Source organism: Bufo bufo, chromosome 8 (genome assembly GCF_905171765.1).
Source record: "Bufo bufo chromosome 8, aBufBuf1.1, whole genome shotgun sequence".
In the NCBI taxonomy this organism is placed as follows: Eukaryota; Metazoa; Chordata; class Amphibia; order Anura; family Bufonidae; genus Bufo; species Bufo bufo.
In genome coordinates, this window is record NC_053396.1 from 116,283,297 (window position 1) to 116,306,473 (window position 23,177).

A 23,177-nucleotide genomic window follows, 5' to 3' on the forward strand; every position below is an offset into this window, starting at 1 on the left:
TGGTTGCGTTCCTGTACCGGAGAGGAAACCGCAACATGTTGTAGTTTGCTTTCCGTTCTAGGATGTGGAGAAAGACTGATCCAGGATGCAATGAAAGTCAATGGGGACGGATCAGTTTTCTCTGCCACAATAGAAAACGGAGTAGTCACCCGTTGACTTTCAATGGAGTTCATGAAAGTATCCGTCTTGGCTATGTTGAAGAGAACACAACCGGATCTGTTCATAACAGATGCAGATGGTTGTATTATCAAAAACGGAAGCGTTTTTGCTGAACCCTGCCGGATCTAGTAAAAATGCTAGTGTGAAAGTAGCCTACGCCCCGTCAGCCTCAAAGACAACACTATGGAGAGGTGAGGAGGCTGCTGCCAGCCAGTAAGTGATGTATTACAGTGGTAGAGCCTTATCCTATTAGATATTGTAGAGTCAAAAGTGTAGTAGAGCTAAGAAACTGCAGTTTGTGTGTCTCATCCATCAGCCATCTCCTCCCCTCTTTTCTCACTCTCCATAGTCTTCAATGTTAAAAGCAGCCTCAACAGCAGACAGAAGCCTCAAGTAGAAAGAGAGATCCTAGGCAGGACCACAATGACCATCGACGCAATATAGACTGCTCACCTTCTGTTGTTGCGTTGAGGGCACAACAACCTTGGATGGTCTGCTGCTGCACGCTTCCTTCTGGTACAGGTAAGTCCACAAAAGTCAGTAGAAGAACGTTTTTAGTTGATGAATGGACAACGTATTTCTGGTTCAAACAGATCTTCGTATGACCTACTCGACCGCAAAATGTGTTGTCCATTCACCAAATAAAAGTGTTCTTCTTGCAACTATGTTATCTGGAGGATAAGGCTACTTTCACATCTGCGTTTTTGATGGATCAGACACGTGATTAGCAAAAACGCATCCGTTCACAACGGATCCGGTAGTATTATCTCTAAAATGAGCAAGACAGATCCAGCACTAAAACCATTTTAAGTCAATGGGTGTTGGAAAGTTATTTTTTTGTTTTGTTTTTTGGTCTGAAAAAACAGATCTGGCACCATTGACTTACATTTTGTTTCATGCCGGATCAGTCTTGATCAGTATCCAATGATGCACACAAAAACGCTGCTTGCAATTTGTTCAGTGTTGCCCCCACTGACAATGAATGGGGACAAAACTGAAGAGTTTTCCTCCAGTTTTGAGATCCTCTGACAGATCACAATACCGGAAAGAAAAACTCAGATGTGAAAGTAGCATTATATTGCAGGGCAACTGTATATCCCATTTTCTCCTTGCTCCTTCTTCTTTAATAAGATATACTACAAAGTTTATTACATTCAACTGCACTATTCATTTTTTTTTAAATTGGAGGTATGCTTTCAGAAGATCTGCTAAAGCAATTTCCAGAAGCAATGCAATCCCTGTCCACAAATGTTGAAGCTCAGCTCCACTTCGGTAAATTGGGCTCAGCTGCTAAACCAGTTTTCCTGAGCTATTGGGTGAAGACTAGATGTCATGTGCTCCCATAGACTGCACATGGAGAAAACGGAAGACTCCGCTGCAGTAATGGTGGACCTAAGACAGAACTAAGCAGTTTGGAAGTGAATCTAGCTGTGGCCACTTACTAGCCAGCACCAGTAATCTGTGAACTGCTGACTAGTCCTCGCTTGAGACAGATTTGAGAGTTAATGAAGCAAGACAAACTGATAAGCAGAGAAAGGGGCATTGTTTGGTAGTAAGATATTACGTTTCTTAGTTTTGCTTGATTTATGGAAAAAAAATAAAAAATCTGAAAAAGTTACTCCTTAAATTCTGATACAGTTCCATTCCAAAGTCAAGATGTTCTATTTCCAAGTGTGAACGTGTATATAGAAGGTCACATACAGTACAAAGCAGTCTGCAGAGATGTGCAATATATATTTATGTGATATAAGCATGATGCTAGGAAGGCTCGTCCCCGTCGGATAACCTCTTTAATATTGATTACCTACCCTTGGGATAGGTCATCAATATCAGATCGGCAGGGGTTTAACTCCTGGGACCCTGCCCATCAGCCGCTATACAATGTAAGGCGCTGTCCTTGGTAAGCTGCTGGAAGCCCGCCACACTCACCAGAGCTCCCTGAAACAGCTGATGTGATCGGTCCTTTGACTCTACAATATTGTATGTATGCGTATAAGACAAATCCTAAGACAATCAAATACTTGAAACGTTAGAAAAGCCTGCAGAAGTGAAGAACTGGCAGTACAGAAAAGCTTATCTGTCCCTGCCAACTGGCAGGCAACCCGTGACTCTTTAACGACCTGAAAAAGTCTACTTTTAGTTAAAAAAAAATAAAAAATTGGATATATGAAAGCAATTCTCGACTCTTAGTTTTACAACATATGTTTTCCCAATGGCAATCACTTGACTAGTGAACGCCACTTCTTGTAGGCTTGCATACAAAGGAACCATAAAGGCTGGTGAACCGCCTGCCACGTCAGTGGAAAGATACAGTGAAGAATGCGGAAGACAAGAACATGCCACTAGGGCTTTCCTTTGTCTAAGGCTATTTCATACTTGCATTGTTCATTCCGGTATTGAGATCTGGAAGAGGGTCTCAATACCAGAATAAGACAGAAACGGATCTGTCACTAAATACATTAAAAGTCAATGCATGACGGATCAATTTTTTTAGGACTTACATTGTTTTAACCGCCTCTGGACCGCCTAACGCAGGATTGCGTTCCGGAGGCGGTCGATTTGTTCCTCTTCGACGCGTCATCTCGCGAGATTTCCTGTGAACGCGCGCACACAAGATCGCGCGTTCACAGGATCGGGAGGTAAACTAGTGTATCTACAGCCTGCCAGCGGCAGGTATATTAGACGCTGTTTTGTTAACAGCATCTAATATACCTGCTACCTGGTCCTCTGGTGGTCCCTTTTGCTTGGATCGACCACCAGAGGACACAGGCAGCTCTGTAAGTAGCACCAAACACCACTACACTACACCCCGCCCCCCCCCCCCGTCACTTAGTTACCCCTTATTAACCCCTGATCACCCCATATTAGACTCCCTGATCACCCCCTGTCATTGATCACCCCCCTGTAAGGCTCCATTCAGACGTCCGTATGTGTTTTGCGGAGCCACGAATCCGCAAAACACGGACACCGCGGATCCGCAAAACACGGACACCGGCAATGTGCTTTCCGCATTTTGCGAATCCGCACATTGCCAGAACTATATAGAAAATGCCTTTTCTTGTCCACAATTGCGGACAAGAATAGGACATGTTCTATAGGCTCTACAAAAAACGCAGTGTTCGCCCGATCAGGCCTGATCGTGTGCGCACACTTGCGTTCAGTCCAACCCACCGCAGTGACAGTCCGCCCCACTGCAGTGCCAAAAAATATATATATTCTAGGAACTCGCCATGCCCCTCACGGAATACCTTGGGGTGTCTTCTTTCCAAAATGGGGTCACTTGTGGGGTATTTATACTGCCCTGGCATTTTAGGGGACCTAAAGCGTGAGAAGTAGTTTGGAATCCAAATGCGTAAAAAATGCCCTGTGAAATTGTAAAGATTCTCATTGGAATTTGGACCCCTTTGCGCACCTAGGCTGCAAAAAAGTGTCACACATGTGGTATCGCCGTACTCAGGAGAAGTAGGGCAATGTGTTTTGGGGTGTATTTTTACATATACCCATACTGTGTGTGAGAAATATCTCTGTAAAATTACAACTTTTTAATTTTTTTATACAAAGTTGTCAATTTACAGAGATATTTCTCTCACCCAGCATGGGTATATGTAAAAAGACACCCCAAAGCACATTGCCCTACTTCTCCTGAGTACGGCGATACCACGTGTGACACTTTTTTGCAGCCTAGGTGCGTAAAGGGGCCGAAAGTCCAACGAGTACATTTAGGCTTTACAGGGTTGCTCACAATTTAGCCACGCCCAAAATGCCAGAACAGTAAACCCACCCCACAAATGACCCCATTTCGGAAAGTAGACACCCCAAGGTATTCGCTGAGGGGCATATTGAGTCCATGAAAGATTGAACTTTTTGTCACAAGTTAGCGGAAAGGGATACTTTGTGAGAAAATAAATAAATAAAAAAAATAAAAATCCGCTAACTTGTGCCAAAAAAATAAAAATTCTATGAACTCGCCATGCCCCTCACAGAATACCTTGGGGTGTCTTCTTTCCAAAATGGGGTCACTTGTGGGGTAGTTATACTGCCCTGGCATTTTAGGGGCCCTAAAGCGTGAGTAGTCGTCTGGAATCCAAATGTCTAAAAATGCCCTCCTAAAAGGAATTTGGGCCCCTTTGCCCACCTAGGCTGCAAAAAAGTGTCACACATGTGGTATCGCCGTACTCCGGAGAAGTAGGGCAATCTGTTTTGGGGTGTCTTTTTACATATACCCATGTTGGGTGAGAGAAATATCTTTGTAAAATGACAACTTTGTATAAAAAAAAAAAAAAAAAATGGGAAAAGTTGTCTTTTACAGAGATATTTATCTCACCCAGCATGGGTATATGTAAAAAGACACCCCAAAAAACATTGCCCTACTTCTCCTGAGTACGGCGATACATGTGTGACACTTTTTTGCAGCCTAGGTGCGCAAAGGGGCCCAAATTCCAAAGAGTATCTTTACGATTTCACAGGGCATTTTTTACGCATTTGGTTTCCAAACTACTTCTCACGCTTTAGGTCCCCTAAAATGCCAGGGCAGTATAAATACTCCACAAGTGACCCCATTTTGGAAAGAAGACAACCCAAGGTATTCTGTGAGGGGTATGGTGAGTTCATGTAAAAAAAAAAATAATTTGTCACAAGTTAGTGGAATATGAGAAAAGTTAGTGAAAAAAATAAAAATAAAAAATAAAATATCATTTTCCGCTAACTTGTGACAAAAAATAAAAACTTCCATGAACTCACTATGCCCATCAGCGAATACCTTAGGGTGTCTACTTTCCGAAATGGGGTCATTTGTGGGGTGTTTGTACTGTCTGGGCATTGTAGAACCTCAGGAAACATGACAGGTGCTCAGAAAGTCAGAGCTGCTTCAAAATGCGGAAATTCACATTTTTGTACCATAGTTTGTAAACGCTATAACTTTTGCGCAAACCAATAAATATACACTTATTGCATTTTTTTTTTTTATCAAAGACATGTAGAACAATAAATTTAGAGAAAAATTTAGATAGAAATGTAGTTTTGTTTGAAAAATTTTACAACAGAAAGTGAAAAATTTCATTTCTTTGCAAAAATTTCGGTCAATTTCGATTAATAACAAAAAAAGTAAAAATGTCAGCAGCAATGAAATACCACCAAATGAAAGCTCTATTAGTGAGAAGAAAAGGAGGTAAAATTAATTTGGGTGGTAAGTTGTATGACCGCGCAATAAACCGTGAAAGTAGTGTAGTGCAGAATTGTAAAAAGTGGTCTGGTCATTAAGGGGGTTTAAGCTAGGGGGGCTGAGGTGGTTAAGTGCCGGATAGTTTTTTTTTTCTCTGTTTTTACGACTGGACACAAAACCGCAGCTTGCAGTGGTTTTGTGCCTGGGCACAAAATGGAATGCTGCCGACACGGAAGACATCCTGATACATCCTGAATGGATCTCTTTCCATTCAGAATGCTTGAGGACGAAATGGAAATGATAGATAGATCCTCTGCCGGATCTAAATACCAGAAAACAAAAACTTACGCGTTAAAGTAGTTTTACATGAAGATAAGCTCTTTATGGTAACCACTTCTATTGCTTTGCAGTCAAGTGCAGACTTGCAGCAATTCACAAGGTCTTGGCAGGTCTCCAACATGGTTAGGAGAACGGCTTCCATTTCCTGCAGACATAGGTGTGAGAGCGTCGCCTCCCACAGGTGCCATATTGGAACTTTTTTTTGTAATCTTTGGCTTTTATCCCATACGCTTCCAGTCTTAGTCTTACTCCAATAGGAGTAGTCATTGGCTGTGGTGTAATCAAACAGCAAATAATGCAGACTAGCACATTTCCAAACACTAGAATACCACCCGACTTCTAGTAATGCATGGCGCCCATCCAAATGAATGGCAAACCATGTAATGTATGGACAACTAGGTGTGCCAGAGCAGGGGCTGCTCTCACTGAGGTATCCCCTACTCTATGAAATCAAAATCAGGCTCCATTCACACGTCCGCAATTCCGTTCCGCATTTTGAGGAACGGAATTGCAAACCCATTCACTTCTATGGGGTCGCACAATGTGCGTCCCAGATCCGGAAATGCAGACCCGCACTTCCGGGTCCGCAATTCCGATCCCTAAAAAAAATGTTAATGTGAGGCACATGGTTATATTAATTTTGGACCACAATGTGCCTCATATCAATAGTAAGTGACACCATCATGTACCTCACACTAACCCCATGTTGTCCATTAAATGAGGTACATGATGGGGTCAAATGAGGTACATGATGGGGTCATTATTACTATTATTTGAGGCACTAAAGTACCAAAGAATGTTGTAGGATAAAAGACCTGTGATGATGTCATCGTTATGTGACCAGTAACAAGTGAATATTACTGGTCACATGGTAATGGCATCATCACAGGTCCTTTATCCTATGAGCACCGCGAGGAGTATGAACCTGACAATTTACTTTTTAGACGTTGTTAAAGTATGCCTCTTAATCAATGGCAACTGACACTATATGCGCCTATATATCATGTTTTTTGCACAAGCCACAAATGCTTCATATCCGGCATTATTTAAAGGGAACCTGTCATCAACTTTATGCTGCCCAATAAAGTAGAGACAGGTGAGATGATTTCAGCGGTCTATCATTTATGAGTTAAAAGTATGTTGGTTGCCGAGAACCAACATCACAATCATTGCAGACCGGGCCTGGAAAAGAGTCACGGCCACCTGAGAAGAGTCATGATTATTCATGAATTCACGCTCTCCCGCCCGCCTGCTGATGACTGACATTCTACCTAGTTTTCTCCCTTTCTCTCTAGGAGAGAACTGCCAATCATCAGCAGATGGGCGAGAGAGCAGGAGATTATGAATAACCAGGACTCAGGTACATTTGACTCTTTTCAAGGCCTGGGCTGTAATGATTATGATGCTGGTTCTCAGCAACCACTTACTATTAGCTGATAAGTGACACAGCGCTGACATCAGGTTCCCTTTAATATTCTTCGTATGTTTATAGCACATATTCTACGCCGAACCTAAATGACATTACCATGCTGTATATGCAAAATACATTCTGCTACACTGCAAAATAAATAGCTTTTTCATAAATGCCAATGATAAAAAGAACCAAACCTTTGATGAAGATTCCTTAAATTCACTGAGGTTGTCCTGTAGAAAATGAATGGAGATGACACGTGAGCTGGATAGTTGGCAGTAACGAGACCCATGGTTGTGACCTTGAGAAAATACAGCTACGCCTTTGAAGGGGGGAATAAATCTTTTGATGCTGTTAACACTGAACAAAGAAAATCAACATGGAAACTGCTACATGTTAAACGGATATTCACTAGCTAAGCACAGAGAGAAATAAAAAAGTGTTGAAATTTGAAAAAAATAAATAAAAAAGAAGTGGAATAAAAATTAAAAAAAACTTTTAAAGTTAAGAGCTAAGCAAAAGTTTTATATTTTAGCTCTAAGATATAAGGAGGGGTAAAAAAAAAAAAAACAGAATAGGTGAAAAGTGAAATGAAATGCACAATGTGACATTAATCTTGTGCAGAACAATCCATCTTAGAATCAGAATATATTTAGTCCAGTCACATTACCTTACCAAAACATGAGAAAAGAAGCAAAAAAATTGATAAAAAAAAAAAAAAAAAAAGAAAACGGATGCAAATCCATTGACAGTGGCAAGGCACACCTCAGTAATCCAAGGGCTTCATGGGCAGAAGTAAGGGACTTGTAGCTTTGATGATCATCATAGACATGAGGGGAAAAGGCTGTACAGAAATGGAGTATCAAAAAAAAAAAAAAAAACGGAAAGGTGCTTGAGTGTAGCAATCACTAGTCTTCATTGTAGGCTAAGCCCATGGCCGCTGCAGCTCAAAGGCCAAGATGGGGTTCTCCTGGGATTGTGAGATGATAGCTGCCAAAACTGCCTTCAATTGAAATGCAGAGACCAACACGTAATAGGATTAGGGTAAGCTTTCCAGGACACATCTAACAGAAGATGCAAGCTCAAATTAAACTACTGCAGGATCGATCCCCAGACTTTACAGCGAAACCTTCCACGACTCCTCCTTAGAAGGCACATTATGGCAAAATGAAGCTTGTGTCGCCCCCGAGGAATTCAGGAGGTATCTTCATATTCCCCACAGGATCCAGGAAATCTTCAGTAGAAAATTCTCCCACCAAAAAAATAGAAACCAGCGTAGAGAGGGGGAGGGGGGAATTCTCCTCGACTCATCTTGATGGTGTGGTTTGCTTGTAGCCATTTCACTCTCTTACAGAATTAATAGCGGACTGCTTAGCAATACGTAGGCACTTCAGCACAAGCTTTCTTCACACTATTTACAAAAATATGACTGCTAGGTCCTTGAAGATTTAGCTTTTTATTTGCCATTTTGGAAAAATACTTTATAGAAAAATAGTCCAAACGGGTCAAAATTTTAGCTCAATTTTCAAAATACAAAATATCAACACAAAAAGAAAGGAAAGAAAAAAAACCTCCAGCGACTTCCAGTGGAAAATTGGCACCCAACTTGAAGGAAGACGGACTCTTGTACTCCACACAGGTGAGCCTAATATGGATACAGGCTTCCTCATGCTATACTAACCTTTACTGCTGAGGAATGTGATGGGGAAGAATGCGTATCAAGTTTACGACGTTTTTGTTCTGAAAAAAAAAAAATATCGTTTTCACCACTTGTTTCTAGGATAATTGAAAAAAATAAATAAAATCTAAACATTCACATGAAATATTAGACGTTGTTTATGGAAATATATAAAGCATCAGACGCAACCAGCATGGCCTGGGGTGGAACCCTGCTCGCATGGAACTTCTGCAAGGCAGTTGCAAGACATAAATCTGTACACAGCTTTTAAAGAAGGGCACTGCTGCTCATGTTTTCATACCAATTGTAAAATGCTTTGCATAACTATCTGTTTTTATACAAACAAAAAAATACTAAAAACCTACCCCTTTCAGACTCAGAGGTCTCAGATCTGGGAACAGGGGACTTCAAGGACCCAGCAACAGCGGTTTTATCTCCTCCTTTGGAACTTTCTTTCAATTTAGATTCCTTAAAAAGATCTTTCTCCCGAGGGGGCTCCTTTTCTCTCTCCTTCTCTGCAGCCAGCTTTGATTCAGTGCTTGTTGCGGCAGCCTTAGATTTCTCTTCCTTCTGAGATTTTTCTTCCTTCTTCATTTTTTCCTTCTCTTTGTCAGATTTTGGTGTTTTCTCTTTGACTTCTCGCGGCTTTTCATCTTTGTTTGCCCGGTCTTCCTTAACTTTATCCTTCCCATCCTTGCCTGGTGCCTTGGTGTCTTGTGGAGCAGCTGGAGTCTTCTCCTTTCTATCTTTCTCCTTTTCCTTCCCCACTTTATCTTTGTCTTCCTTTTCTTTAATGACTTTGCTGTAGACAGAAGGAAACATTTGAGAATGTAGGACTGACGGGTGGGATTGTTTTCTACTGTTATGTTGAGGGTAAAGAAGCCCCATCTCATCTTAAAGGGCAAACAGCGGTCCACAATGCACGGTCACCCGCAGTTTGAGGACCCATTTACTTGATTGGGTCTGCGATTTGCAACATTCAGTCCACACCCCAAAAAAATTAAATAGAACATGTTCTATTTTTTTGCGGTGTGGAGGCACGGACCGAAATCCCACAGAAGTGCTTCCTCTCCGTGGTTCCGCTCTGTATCTTGCAGATTGTGGACCCGTTCAAGTTAATGGGTCCACATCCGTGATACAGTGTGCACACGGCCGGCGCCCATATAACCTGGAACTGTTGTTTGCGGGCTGCAATATGGGCACAGCTAGCATAGGTTTGTGAGCATGAGCCCTAGTAAAGTAGAGTCCGCTCTGCCCAACACTGCAGTATAAGCTTTGTCTCAGGTTTATGGTACATCCGTAAGGTGTGTCTAGTAAACACATTACATTTAGATCTGGGGGAAGCTCACTATCTGCAGTATGTATTGGCCCTTGAATCAGAGAACATCTTCTGAATAGACTTTACATACATTCCAGCAGCTTTTAGAAGACATTGTAAAATGAAATGGTTAAAGAGGACCTGTAACCTTCTCCTGAAGCTTCTTCTTTCCCCATACAACAACAAATCTGAAGAATCATTTCTTATGACTATGTTGTGCCATTCTTCTCATATTCCTACTAGAGTTACAGATAAAGGTACAGGTGGTTACCACCAGTTGGGGTGTGTCCCTGCACACTGCCACTGGCAGCATTATTTGGACAATGCCAGACTATGCAGAGCCCCCTCCAACTGGTAACACCCATCTGTACCTTTATCCATAAACTTCTAGCAAGTATAGAAGAAGAATGACAACATACAGTCATAAGAATAAATGATCCAGAATTTATGTGGAATACAATAATTTCATAAATTGACATGTGAGGAGAGGTGGCAGGTCCGCTTAACGCCTCCATAAAACAGAAATATATGCAAATATTCTTCTCAATGTATCCCCTTGCCCATGAATGCAAAGTATCAAGAAATTTAAAATGATTTTCCAGGCTTTTACTATTGATGACCTATCCTCAGGATAGGTCATCAATATCAGATTGTCAGGGGTCCGACACCAGGCACCGCATCAGCTGTCCCTCTTCCTTACCACAGACAGAGCAGCAGTGAGCAGGAAGAAACAGGAGACTGCACGCGCGCACAGTGCGTGCCTTCTCTCCACACAGCTGATCAGACCCCTGCCGATCTGATATCGATTACCTATCCTGAGGATAGGTCATCAATATTAAAAGCCTGGAAAACCCTTTTAAATTGTACAAGATAGTTTTAACGGCCCAAAAGAATGCAAAGAAGGAAACCATACATACCTGTTTGAGGAGCTACTTCCATTGTTTGCAGTGACCTTGGGTGCTATGTTTGCAGCTTTGGTAACAACTTTCAAGGTACTTTGAGATTTATCCTTCAGTTTTTCTTTAGTTTTATATAAAGATAATAAAACACAAAAATAAATAAATACTGTAAGTGACCAACAAGACATACAAATATACAAAACATGTAATATGCAGATTTAAAGGCTATGGACACCTTTAGGGTTGTTTTTTTTATTATTGCATTCCACTCATTTTGGGCTACAAAATCTATCTTTCAGTTAGTCTTTATTAAACATTTTCAAAAAAAATTTCTTCTACGGTTTTCACTTTCAGTACATTTGCAGACTATCAAGCTTTCTGTTTTACACTGAATCTGTCAGGGAGCTTCTTGTATGGCTAAATCTGTAGCCCTTATCTGTACTTTCCTAGCAGCTCAATTCTTATCAGTTTTATAAGAAATTAGCTTAAAGTATACCTAAGTTTTCAAAAACTAATTTGCATAATCAATGTGCTTCTTTGTACATGCATAACTGAAGGAACATGTTACGTTTGGGCTTCCCTAATGTTTTTTCAGCCATATTATTCTCTATTTCAGCTGCACAGCTAGATGCATTTCACTCAGAAGCAAGGGGCGTACCTCTTCTATGGAAGTCTGTCAACATTGTACTACTGTGACGTATTTTCCCTTTCTTCCTGCTATGTTTTTTTTAGCTCCAGAACTCATAGAACTGATAAGGGGGTAAAATCCCACAGGAGACTCCGGTGAGGTTTATAGCAGTATAGAAGCTCACAATCTCAGCTAGCTCTGACACGCCCCACAAACTGTGTAAAGTACAACGGACTTAGTTGCCCATAGCAACCAATCAGATTCCACCTTTCAATTTCCAAAGGAGCTGTCAAAAGTGAAAGGTGGAATCTGATTGGTTGCTATGGACAACTAAGCCAGTTCTAATTTACACAAGCTTGATAAATGACCGCATAAATTCTTTAAAAATATGTACAGTATTCACATAGTAAAAATAGATCAGTACTGACCAATATCTTCAGTGCTGGTTTCTTCGGGTTTAGCTGCATTCACCACGACAGAGGCTGACTGACTGGCAGCTCCTGGTCCATTCTGTACTGTAGGTGGAATGATATTCCTGGCAGGGGGATCTTTATGATGAAACTCATTTTCAGGCACCATGAAAGATTTCCTGCTTTTCAACTGTCCAGAGTAGCTGTAATTCGCACAACATGTTAAATATACCAAGGCAATTACCAGTCAGACATTAGTCAACCTGTGATGTACTGCCGCTGGTCTATAATACACATATAGCAGTACTTAAGCTTATTTCTATGAAAAGACGGACAGTAAACAATAATGTCAATCTGTGATATACTATAAACTACACGGTACAAGGACACCTAAACTTTCTGACACACGAAAATCATCGCTCTGCAGATCTACCAGAAATGTATTATAAACTACAAATAGATAGATGTAGAAATTCGGGCCTTTAGATTTTATTTAGAACTCTGCCAACTGTTCATAAAGAACTAAGGGACACATTTATTAAGACGCCAGTTTTAATAAAGCCCCATATCTGGCGGTGGATCGCCAAAGTTATGAAGAGGCATAGGCAGCTTCCTGGCGGTCTTACATTTAGATCTTTTTCTACGCCTGAAACATGCATAGAAAATGAATTAATGAGCCGGCCCCTTCCCCACACTTTTTTTTTTAGAGCTAGCGTGAGCAAGGAGAAGTCACAAATTGCGATACAACGGCAATCTCTGCCAGAAATTTGCCTAATTTTGGCGTATTTCAGCTTGATAAACGAACCCCTAAGTTCCAAGGCTGTGGTATGTGATGCCGTTATTTCACCTAACTCAAATGACACCCCTTAAGTGAGAGAACGTTCTAATGGCTTCTTTACACATTCAATGACCGCCTTTCATTGGTATTTTACCCCATGGCCAATGCATAAAGATCAGGTCTTTTTTCTTTCTCCTCTTGACAGATTTTGTGCACTCTTCGTTCCAGGGCTTGTCCCAAGTTCAGCACTTTAGGATACCAAGGTAGAATTTTGGTCAGTACAATAAGAATGTTCCGGATATGAGTATATTCTCCTGTCTCAAGACAATGAACGGATGCCTGGAGAAAAAAAAAAAAAGTATAAAAACAGTCAACACACATGAACAGGTATGATACTGCTCTGTCCATCTTGTGTTTGTTCTTTTATTTTATGTGCCTAGATGGGAGAACACAGCCACAAACACAATCCGCCTGTTAGGATTTAAAAAAATAAGAATTTCAACAAAATATAGTAAAAATGGAGGGCTTAATAGCAGAGGTCGCAATAACGCCTGTACAAGAGTCATAGACGCCTTTTCGGGCCATTCTACTCCCTGAAAAAAGACTGAAGCGTATTTTTCCACATGGCCCTTTTCTAGTCAGGAGCGCTGTATCGTAAGCTGCCAGGTCCGGCACACAGGAAGCTCCACCCCTCACAGACATTTCTCTCACCAGGAGCCGCTCCAGAGTCCAAACTAAACACTACATTGTGGTTACAGGACCTGTGGTGATGTCACAGTCATGTGATCAAAAACCCAGGCTCCATGTAGGACTGTGCTGGAGAATGTGGAGGTACTTTATGTATAGAACATGTGTATAAAGCAGGGCTATGTAATCAGTCTATTGTAGAGCTTTCTGTGTGTGGTGGGCACTCTATATGGCAGCGTCAGGTGGGCACTCTATATGGCAGCGTCAGGTGGGCACTCTATATGGCAGCGTCAGGTGGGCACTCTATATGGCAGCGTCAGGTGGGCACTCTATATGGCAGCGTCAGGTGGGCACTCTATATGGCAGCGTCAGGTGGGCACTCTATATGGCAGCGTCAGGTGGGCACTCTATATGGCAGCGTCAGGTGGGCACTCTATATGGCAGCGTCAGGTGGGCACTCTATATGGCAGCGTCAGGTGGGCACTCTATATGGCAGCGTCAGGTGGGCACTCTATATGGCAGCGTCAGGTGGGCACTCTATATGGCAGCGTCAGGTGGGCACTCTATATGGCAGCGTCAGGTGGGCACTCTATATGGCAGCAGTGGTCTTATGTTTAGTGTATGATGTTGGATAAATGTAAAATGGTCTAAATTTGCCATTTCTTCACAGAAGACATTATATAAAGGAGACGGAAAGGTTTCCCTGCAGAAATAGAAGTCTCATAACGTTATGTAGGACTATGTATTAAATATATGAATTACCGCAAAATTCATACTCCTCCTTGACTAAAAAATACTCCTCAAAATTGTTAAGAGGATTATTTTTACCGTTCTGGAAAAAATGTAGTTCCCCCTCTGCTTAATACAACCGAGGTATATCCAAAAATGTATCAAACTATGCCTGTGTCTTACAGTCCGCAGTCAGAGCGTTGCAGCAGCGCCAGACAGACCTCCCTGACTGCTTCCTTAATGATCCAGCAGATTGCTCATACAGCACTTTGTCCACTCAATGACAGATGCATCTGCACAATTCTCTCTTGCCCTGCCCGACACCGATCTGTGTGATCAGTGCAGGCAGGAGAGGAGGATAAGCGGTGAAAATGACTGAGAAACACCATTCTCTATCGTGAAGGTCTCTAAGTTGCAGTGAAGGAGATGAAAACAGGAGATTACAGCTTGAGGCCTTTTGATGTCACTCGTGGTCTGAACTAGACCGGGAAAAGCAGAAATATCAGTTATTAGCAATTGTCTGCGTGCATATGCAGCAGAGCCGTGTGCATGTGCATATGCAGCAGAGCCGTGTGCATGTGCATATGCAGCAGAGCCGTGTGCATGTGCATATGCAGCAGAGCCGTGTGCATGTGCATATGCAGCAGAGCCGTGTGCATGTGCATATGCAGCAGAGCCGTGTGCATGTGCATATGCAGCAGAGCCGTGTGCATGTGCATATGCAGCAGAGCCGTGTGCATGTGCATATGCAGCAGAGCAGTGTGCAGGTGCATATGCAGCAGAGCAGTGTGCAGGTGCATATGCAGCAGAGCAGTGTGCAGGTGTATATGCAGCAGAGCAGTGTGCAGGTGTATATGCAGCAGAGCAGTGTGCAGGTGTATATGCAGCAGAGCAGTGTGCAGGTGTATATGCAGCAGAGCAGTGTGCAGGTGTATATGCAGCAGAGCAGTGTGCAGGTGTATATGCAGCAGAGCAGTGTGCAGGTGTATATGCAGAAGAGCAGTGTGCAGGTGTATATGCAGAAGAGCAGTGTGCAGGTGTATATGCAGCAGAGCCGTGTGCATGTGTATATGCAGCAGAGCAGTGTGCAGGTGTATATGCAGCAGAGCAGTGTATGGTTGTTAGCTTTGCATGCAGCAGTGCAGTGTGTGAACCTGTAACAGGGCAATCTACAGGCAGCGGCTTACATAGAAGAAGGAGCTGAGCAGATTGATTTGTAGTTTGTGGGGAAAGATTCAGTATAACTTGTATTTTATTCGAGTCCAATGGGTGGCATCCTACTCCGTGATCGAAAGCCTTCTCTCTATGATTGTGCATAGAGACAATGGCTGCCAATCTCAGGACTGACCATATGACTCCTAGGACAAGAATGAGCAGGGTTTTAACAAATAAAATACAGGTTATACTGAATAATTTCCACAAACTACAAATCGCACTGCTCAGCTCCACCTGCTATGTAACCTGCATTTTCAATCTGGCAGGTTCTCTGGAAGATCACTCTGGTTATCAATACCTTCGTTAGCTTATAGTGCCATTTGTGAACGACATGCCGGAAATTCTCATAATCTAACTGGTCAGCCTTGTTGCCTCCATCAAAATTGGACGCCCTTAAAATTGTGACAAAACCTGGGTAGCTTCCACAATCCTAAAACAGATAAAGGACAGGAAAAAAAATAAATCAGTATTCAAATACATAATCCATGTCACAGATTTGCATTCCCCACAAAGATGAGTACCCGTGGGGTCTTTACAATCTAGCAAACCAAATGGAGACATCTCCTCAACAAGTAATACAAACCGATATTTATCACTCATTCACACATGCATAGTGCAGCTTCCTAATACGGCAGCAATAGACATCTATGGGACCCTACTGTACCTCCATATACCTCCCACTGGATGCATAGCGTAACAGCACCTTATGGAGCACAATCCGCCAACTCAGCTTCAGAGTACAAAAGTGTTTGCCTTTGGGATTACTACATAAGGAAGTGGACTATATTACAAACTTTTAGCCCCCTTAGGGACTAGAACTTTTGTCCTATTCACCCTGATAGATCAGGGTGAATAGGACCTCACACTGTCCCTGATGCTCTGTGCACACAGCAGCATGGAGCCGACTATGGCAGCCAGGGCTTCAATAGCGTCCTGGCTGCCATGGTAACCCATCGGAGCCCCAGGCTTACACTGCTGGGGCTCCGATTGGAGGAGGAGGGGAGAGGGGACCCTGTGGCCACTGCCACCAATGATTAATACTGAGGGGGCTTGGGTGGGGGGGCGCACTGCACCACCAATGTTTTTAATACTGGGGTGGGGGCGTGCACTGCGCTACCAATGTTTTTAATACTGGGGGGCTTGGGGAGGGGAGCACTGCGCCACCAATGTAGATAAATCTCTCATTTATTCATATACAGGAGACGGGAGCTGGCTGCAGAATCACATAGCCGGCTCCCGGCCTCTATGAGCGGTAGCTGCGATCCGCGGCACCTGAGGGGTTAACTACCGCAGATCGCAGCTACCGCTCATAGAGGTCGGGAGCCGGCTATGTGATTCTGCAGCCAGCTCCCGCCTCCTGTTCAATTTGAAAGAATGAGTAAGTTAACATCATTGGTGGCGCAGTGGCCACAGCCCCTCCCCTCCTCTAGTCTTCTCTCCTCTCATTGGCGGCGGCAGCAGCAGCACAGGGGGGAGGGAGACACTGCTTCGTTCTCCCATGTGTTGCTGAGGGAACACGGAGAGCGCTGACCGCAGCGCGATCCTTGTTCCCCATACGTTATCGGAATATCGGCAAAATAGATGCAGATAACGGTCAAAATCCTGATTACCGGCCGATATCAGTAAAACCGATAATCGGTCGGAAAAAAAAAATATATATATATATATTAGAAGAAAGCAGGACTGCACTCCAAGTAAAGTGAAAAATCAGTGAAGTTTTATTCACCCATAACTTTGGCAACTTAGCGACGTTTCGGCTCAAAAGAGCCTTCTTCCAGCATAGAAACAGTGAAAAATGGCAACATATAAAGGAAAGTCTCAAGTGACTAGCCAATCATACTGTGATTACAATCATGATTGAATTAAATACATGTGGTACATATAAACAAAATACATGTGCATAAAGTGACAAGTGAATGAGAGATCGATATCCCAAGAATACAATCCCTGCGATCGATCATATAATGAATACAAATATACATTATAAAGTGCATAATTATAAATATAAAGTGCATAAATACAAGGGATGGAGATCATAGAAGTCGCACCTCTAGATGGAATGGCGCCGGCATACACTATCATGTTTCGTTGAGCGTCTCAGTTACTTCGTTGCGCATGTCCAAGTTCGCGTCATCATCTCTGTCAAAGCGCTTACATTCGACGCATGCGCTCTATCTCAGTAGCATTGCAGACACCATTTTGATATGGGGCAACCTTGCCCAACAATAACGTAAGTGCCATTCATGTCTACCTTCATAAAGCACAACGCTTTCCTGCATAATACATTAAGTAGAAGGAGGATCCAAACAACGCTACAACAGGACCAGGCTGCAGTCGACGAAGGCATCCACATACAGAAAGATACCATAGTTTTCAACCTGTCGTCAGTTGTACTGACTGAGGCTCAACACAGCGTTTTGTCTAAAGGACTCTCTTTTTGCCCTAGTTCCAAGGTAAATTGGTTTGACTTGGAAATTGATTTGAATTGTTTCTTTCGTTCTGTGAAGTTAAAAAGCTTCTGTAGTTCACATACACATTCTAGTGAACTCACACTTAAAAAATTAGGTTTAACAAATAAGAGTACTTTTTGTCCAATTGTCAATGAGCCGGCCATAGAGGCCTATATTTCTGCTGTCAAAAGGGATGTAAAAATTTTAAATCCTCTTTGGGAGAACTTGATATATTGAATAACCCTAATTTGAAGTCAGCTGAAATTGAGGCCCTGTCGCAGCTCAAAGACAACACCCACATAACAATCAAACCCGCCGATAAGGGCGGGGGGGTAGTTGTACTTGATACAACAAAATACATTTATGAAATTAAGCGTCAATTAGCTGACACTAATGTGTATGGTATCCTGCAGGGTGATCCTAAATTTAGTATTATGACCAATATCAAGAAGATTCTGTCTGATGCGGTGGTGGCGGGCACGATAGATGAAGGCTTAAGAGAGTATTTGGAGGTATCTTCTCCTGTGACTCCTGTAATATATATATTGCCCTAAGTGCACAAAAGCTTAGTGGATCCTCCCGGCCGCCCCATCGTATCTGGCTCAGACTCTATATTCAGCAGAATAGCAATATTTTTGGACAAAATGCTGAGGGACTTCTCGACAGCCGGAAAGTCCTACATCAAAGATACAGGTGATTTTTTGGAGCAGTTGAGAGCGGTGGACTCTATTAATGTCAAATCCCTATTTCTTGTGTCCTTTGATGTAGTATCATTATACACATCAATAGGACACAAGAAAGGCATTGCAGCAGTCAATAAATTCCTTGATGGTTCTGGCAGTTCTATGGAGATAAAATGTTTTATCAATTCCCTTCTTAAATTGATATTGGAGAATAATTATTTTATTTTTCAAGACACCTTTTTCAATCAAAAACATGGCGTTGCGATGGGGTCCAATGTGGCCCCAACGTACGCAAATATTTATATGCGCCATGTGGAGGAGGACCTTATCTATGTATCCCACCACTTTCAACATGTGTTGAGGTGGTGGAGATACATAGATGACGTCTTCCTCCTATGGACTGGAACTGAGACACAGTTGCTGTTATTTCACGAGTATCTTAATAATATAGACATTGATCTCCAATATACTATATCCTACTCTAAAACCAATTTGTCATTTTTAGACACAAATGTGAAATTGGATGGAGGTCGTATCAGCACGGGTTTGTTTGTCAAACCGACAGATAGTAATACAATTCTGCGGTTTGAGAGCAATCATCCCCGTAGTCTGATTAAACATCTCCCTCAGTCTCAATTTTTGAGGGCTAAACGAATTGTGTCTAACCACACTGAGTTGCCAGCCACATTGAATATGATGGCTGACAAATTCAGAGAACGTGGTTATCCTCGCAAACTGTTGAATCAACAAAAAAGTAAAATCCTTGACTCATGTCCAGAACGTACTCAATCCACTTCCCCAAAAACTCAGAGAATACCTTTTATGTCCACATATTCCAACTATAGTGCAGAAATAGGACAGATTCTTAAAAAAAAATTGGTATATTTTGAGCAGAGGGATTAAAGACGTCCCTGAATTTGTGAATCCTCCACTATTATCTTATCGGAAAAACAAAAATATAAGAGATTATCTGGTTAAGGCAGATGTTGGTCCAAAAAGAAAGGTCATTCAGCGACCGTTGACGCAGGCGGGACTGGGCTGTTTTCCGTGTCTCAATTGCGTCAACTGTCGTTATATAAGGAAATCAAAATCTTTTACACATCCATCCACTGGAAGACAATATTCTATCAAATATCATTTGACATGTTCATCATCTTATGTTATTTATGTTTTATCATGTCCCTGCAACTTGATATATGTAGGAGAAACATCTACAGAACTAAAGGTCAGGTTAAATAACCATAGGAACTCCATTAGAAAAGGTCGCACCGATCTGCCGGTTTCCAGACATTTTGGATCCCTTCATCATGGTGAACGGGATCTAAGATGCTGGATAATCGACCATGTGGCTATGCCCAGGAGAGGTGGAGACCGTCTGGCAATCTTGAAACAACGAGAATTAAGATGGATATTTACTCTGGATAGCCTACATCCCAATGGGCTTAATGTAGATTTTAGATGAGAGCCTGTTCTTGAGGTTTATCTTGATCTCCCCTTTGTCCTGCTGTTCTTCCTTTTCAGTTATATAAAAGTGCCTTGAAACGGTGATAACATATATTGATAATTATCAAGACACGGATTAATTAATCTGTAACTCATTTATTAAAAAAAAAATTTCTTTGCCTTTTAGAACAAAAATAATTTTAAAGAAAATTTCCTACGGATGGAGATCCTGGAACTGGCCCTCTTTGATGATGATGGTACCGTGCTGCTATATCTACAGTTTTCTCGCTGCGTATTTCCATATATGAAACCTCCCTTTTTTTATTCAACTATGCTTTCCTTTAAGAATTCTTCTTATGGCTGCGTTATTTTCAGCAAGTAGTTTGACAGTGCCGGCTGGACACACTGACGTGTTTCCCTCCGGCATAGGCCATCTCGTGGATAGGATCCAGCTCGGGAGAGTTGGTACCTTCTCCACATGCTGATTTAAGTAGGATGCACCTACTGCGGCTTAATGTATTATGCAGGAAAGCGTTGTGCTTTATGAAGGTAGACATGAATGGCACTTACGTTATTGTTGGGCAAGGTTGCCCCATATCAAAATGGTGTCTGCAATGCTACTGAGATAGAGCGCATGCGTCGAATGTAAGCGCTTTGACAGAGATGATGACGCGAACTTGGACATGCGCAACGAAGTAACTGAGACGCTCAACGAAACATGATAGTGTATGCCGGCGCCATTCCATCTAGAGGTGCGACTTCTATGATCTCCATCCCTTGTATTTATGCACTTTATATTTATAATTATGCACTTTATAATGTATATTTGTATTCATTATATGATCGATCGCAGGGATTGTATTCTTGGGATATCGATCTCTCATTCACTTGTCACTTTATGCACATGTATTTTGTTTATATGTACCACATGTATTTAATTCAATCATGATTGTAATCACAGTATGATTGGCTAGTCACTTGAGACTTGCCTTTATATGTTGCCATTTTTCACTGTTTCTATGCTGGAAGAAGGCTCTTTTGAGCCGAAACGTCGCTAAGTTGCCAAAGTTATGGGTGAATAAAACTTCACTGATTTTTCACTTTACTTGGAGTGCAGTCCTGCTTTCTTCTAATCGTATTGTTGGGGCATTACCGCTGCCTCTTTGGATTTTGCACCCAACTCCTGGTGGTGCTCCCGCTGGATTTTCTTCAATATATTATATATATATATATACACACACATACATACATACATACATACATACACACACAGGTCTCGCTCTACATGGGTCATCTAATGTAAAGATAGCATGCTCGTTTTAGGAAGTATGGTTATTCAACTTTCTTACTGATTACAGAACCTCGTTGAAAAAAATATATAAACATTTACTGACAGCAAGCAGAGTGTCTCAACTACTGCCGAAATTTTTGAACCTCTCTACCTCCCTCACTTGGTGCCAGGACAAGAGGTCTTCTGGCGGTAATTTTACTTCTGCATCCTGTTCCCCATCCCGTAATATTATTTATTATTAAAGCGCCATTCATTCCATAGCGCTGTACATATGAAAAGGGGTATATATACATAATACAGACAATTGCACTAAGCATGAACAAGACGAGTTACAGACTGGTACAGAAGGAGAGAGAGGGCCCTGACCGTGAGGCTTACAATCTACATGGAATGGGAGAAGGACACAGTAGGAGAGGGTGAAGTTGGTCATGGCGGTATAGAGGCAGCAGGGTCACTGGTTGTAGGATTGTCTGAAGAGGTTTTTAGATTCTTCTGAAAGGATTACACTGTAGGTGAGAGTCTGATATGTTGGGGTAGAGAGTTCCAGAGTGTGGGGGATGATACAGGAGAAATCTTGGAGGCGATTGTGGGAAGAGGTGATAAGATGAGAGGAGAGAAGGAGGTCTTGTGAGGATCGGAGAGTGCGTGTGGGGATGCATCGGGAAAGTAGCTCAGAGATGTAGGGAGGGGACAGGTTGTGGACGGCCTTGTATGTATTTGTTAGTATTTTGAACTGAATTCGCTGGGCAATGGGGAGCCAGTGAAGGGATTGGCAGAGGGGAGAGGCAGATTAGGCTACTTTCACACTAGCGTTGTTTGAATCCGGCGTTCAATTCCGACACCGGAACTGCCCGTCGGATCCGGAAAAACGTGTGAAAACGGATTACATTTGAATCCCGATCAGGATTTTGATCACAATGAAAAAATGCATTGGAAAAAACGAATCCGCCATTTATGGACTTTAACTTTTTTTTCACATTTTTCGGGTTTAACATGCAAAAGCTGGATCCGTTTTGACTGAACACACAGCGCCAGATCCGGCGTTAATGCAAGTCAATGGGAAAAGGGCCTGATCCGGCGTTCAGTCAAAGTGTTCAGGCTTTTTGGCCGGAGGTAAAAATACTGCATGCTACGTTTTTCTGAAAAGCCTGATCAGTCAAAAAGACTGAACTGAAGACATCCTGAAGGACTGACTCTCCATTCAGAATGCATTAGGATAAAACTGATCAGTTCTTTTCCGGATTTGAGCCCCTAGGACGGAAGTCAGCGCCGGAAAAGAAAAACGCTAGTGTGAAAGTACCCTTAGACGGGCAGCAGAGTTGAGGATAGATTGGAGGGGTGCGAGAGTGCTAGATGGAAGGCCACAGAGGTGAATATTGCAGTAGTCTAGGCGGGAGATGATGAGGGCATGTACAAGCATTTTCGCAGATACAAAGTTGAGGAAAGCACGGATGCGGGAGATGTTTGAGTTGGAGGCGGTGGAAAGGGCTTGGATGTGTGGTCGGAAGAAGAGGGCAGAATCCAAGGTCACTCCAGGGCAGCGGACTTGGTTGACCGTGGAGAGTGTGCAGCTATTGATCTTGATGGATAGGTCTGTTGGGGGAGGGGTTGAGCAAGATGGGGGATATATGATAGAATTCTGTTTTATCCATGTTAAACTTTTAGAAAGCGAGAGGAGAAGGAGGATATGGAAGATAGGCATTGTGGGATTCTGGACAGTAAGGTGGTGATGTCTGGACCAGAGAGGTCGTCAGCATAAAAGTGATACTGAAAGCCATGGGACTCTATGAGCTGATCCAGGCCGAAAGTGTAGATAGAGAAGAGCAGGGGTCCTAGGACAGAGCCTTTGCGGGACACCAACAGAGAGGGAATGAGACAAGGAGGTGGTGTGAGAGTTG

The 23,177-nt window shown here is 42.4% G+C and overlaps 1 protein-coding gene across 2 annotated transcripts in view; it reads right to left on the minus strand.

Annotated features, from left to right (window-relative positions):
- Positions 1-23,177, minus strand: part of THOC2 (THO complex 2) — a 140,522-nt gene that overhangs the window by 40,839 nt on the left and 76,506 nt on the right. The window contains exons 27-33 of one of the 2 annotated variants that reach the window (XR_005774017.1): positions 15,711-15,842; positions 12,936-13,120; positions 12,022-12,206; positions 10,984-11,086; positions 9,114-9,550; positions 7,836-8,810; positions 7,268-7,303 (exon numbers count right to left, since the gene is read on the minus strand). Coding sequence is in view for 1 of the 2 variants with exons in the window: in XM_040406139.1 (XP_040262073.1) it covers positions 7,268-7,303; positions 8,752-8,810; positions 9,114-9,550; positions 10,984-11,086; positions 12,022-12,206; positions 12,936-13,120; positions 15,711-15,842 (1,137 nt within the window). In the remaining variant the exon portion in view is untranslated. The remainder of the gene's footprint in view (positions 1-7,267; positions 7,304-7,835; positions 8,811-9,113; positions 9,551-10,983; positions 11,087-12,021; positions 12,207-12,935; positions 13,121-15,710; positions 15,843-23,177) is intronic. The other variant, XM_040406139.1, reaches the window with a different exon arrangement.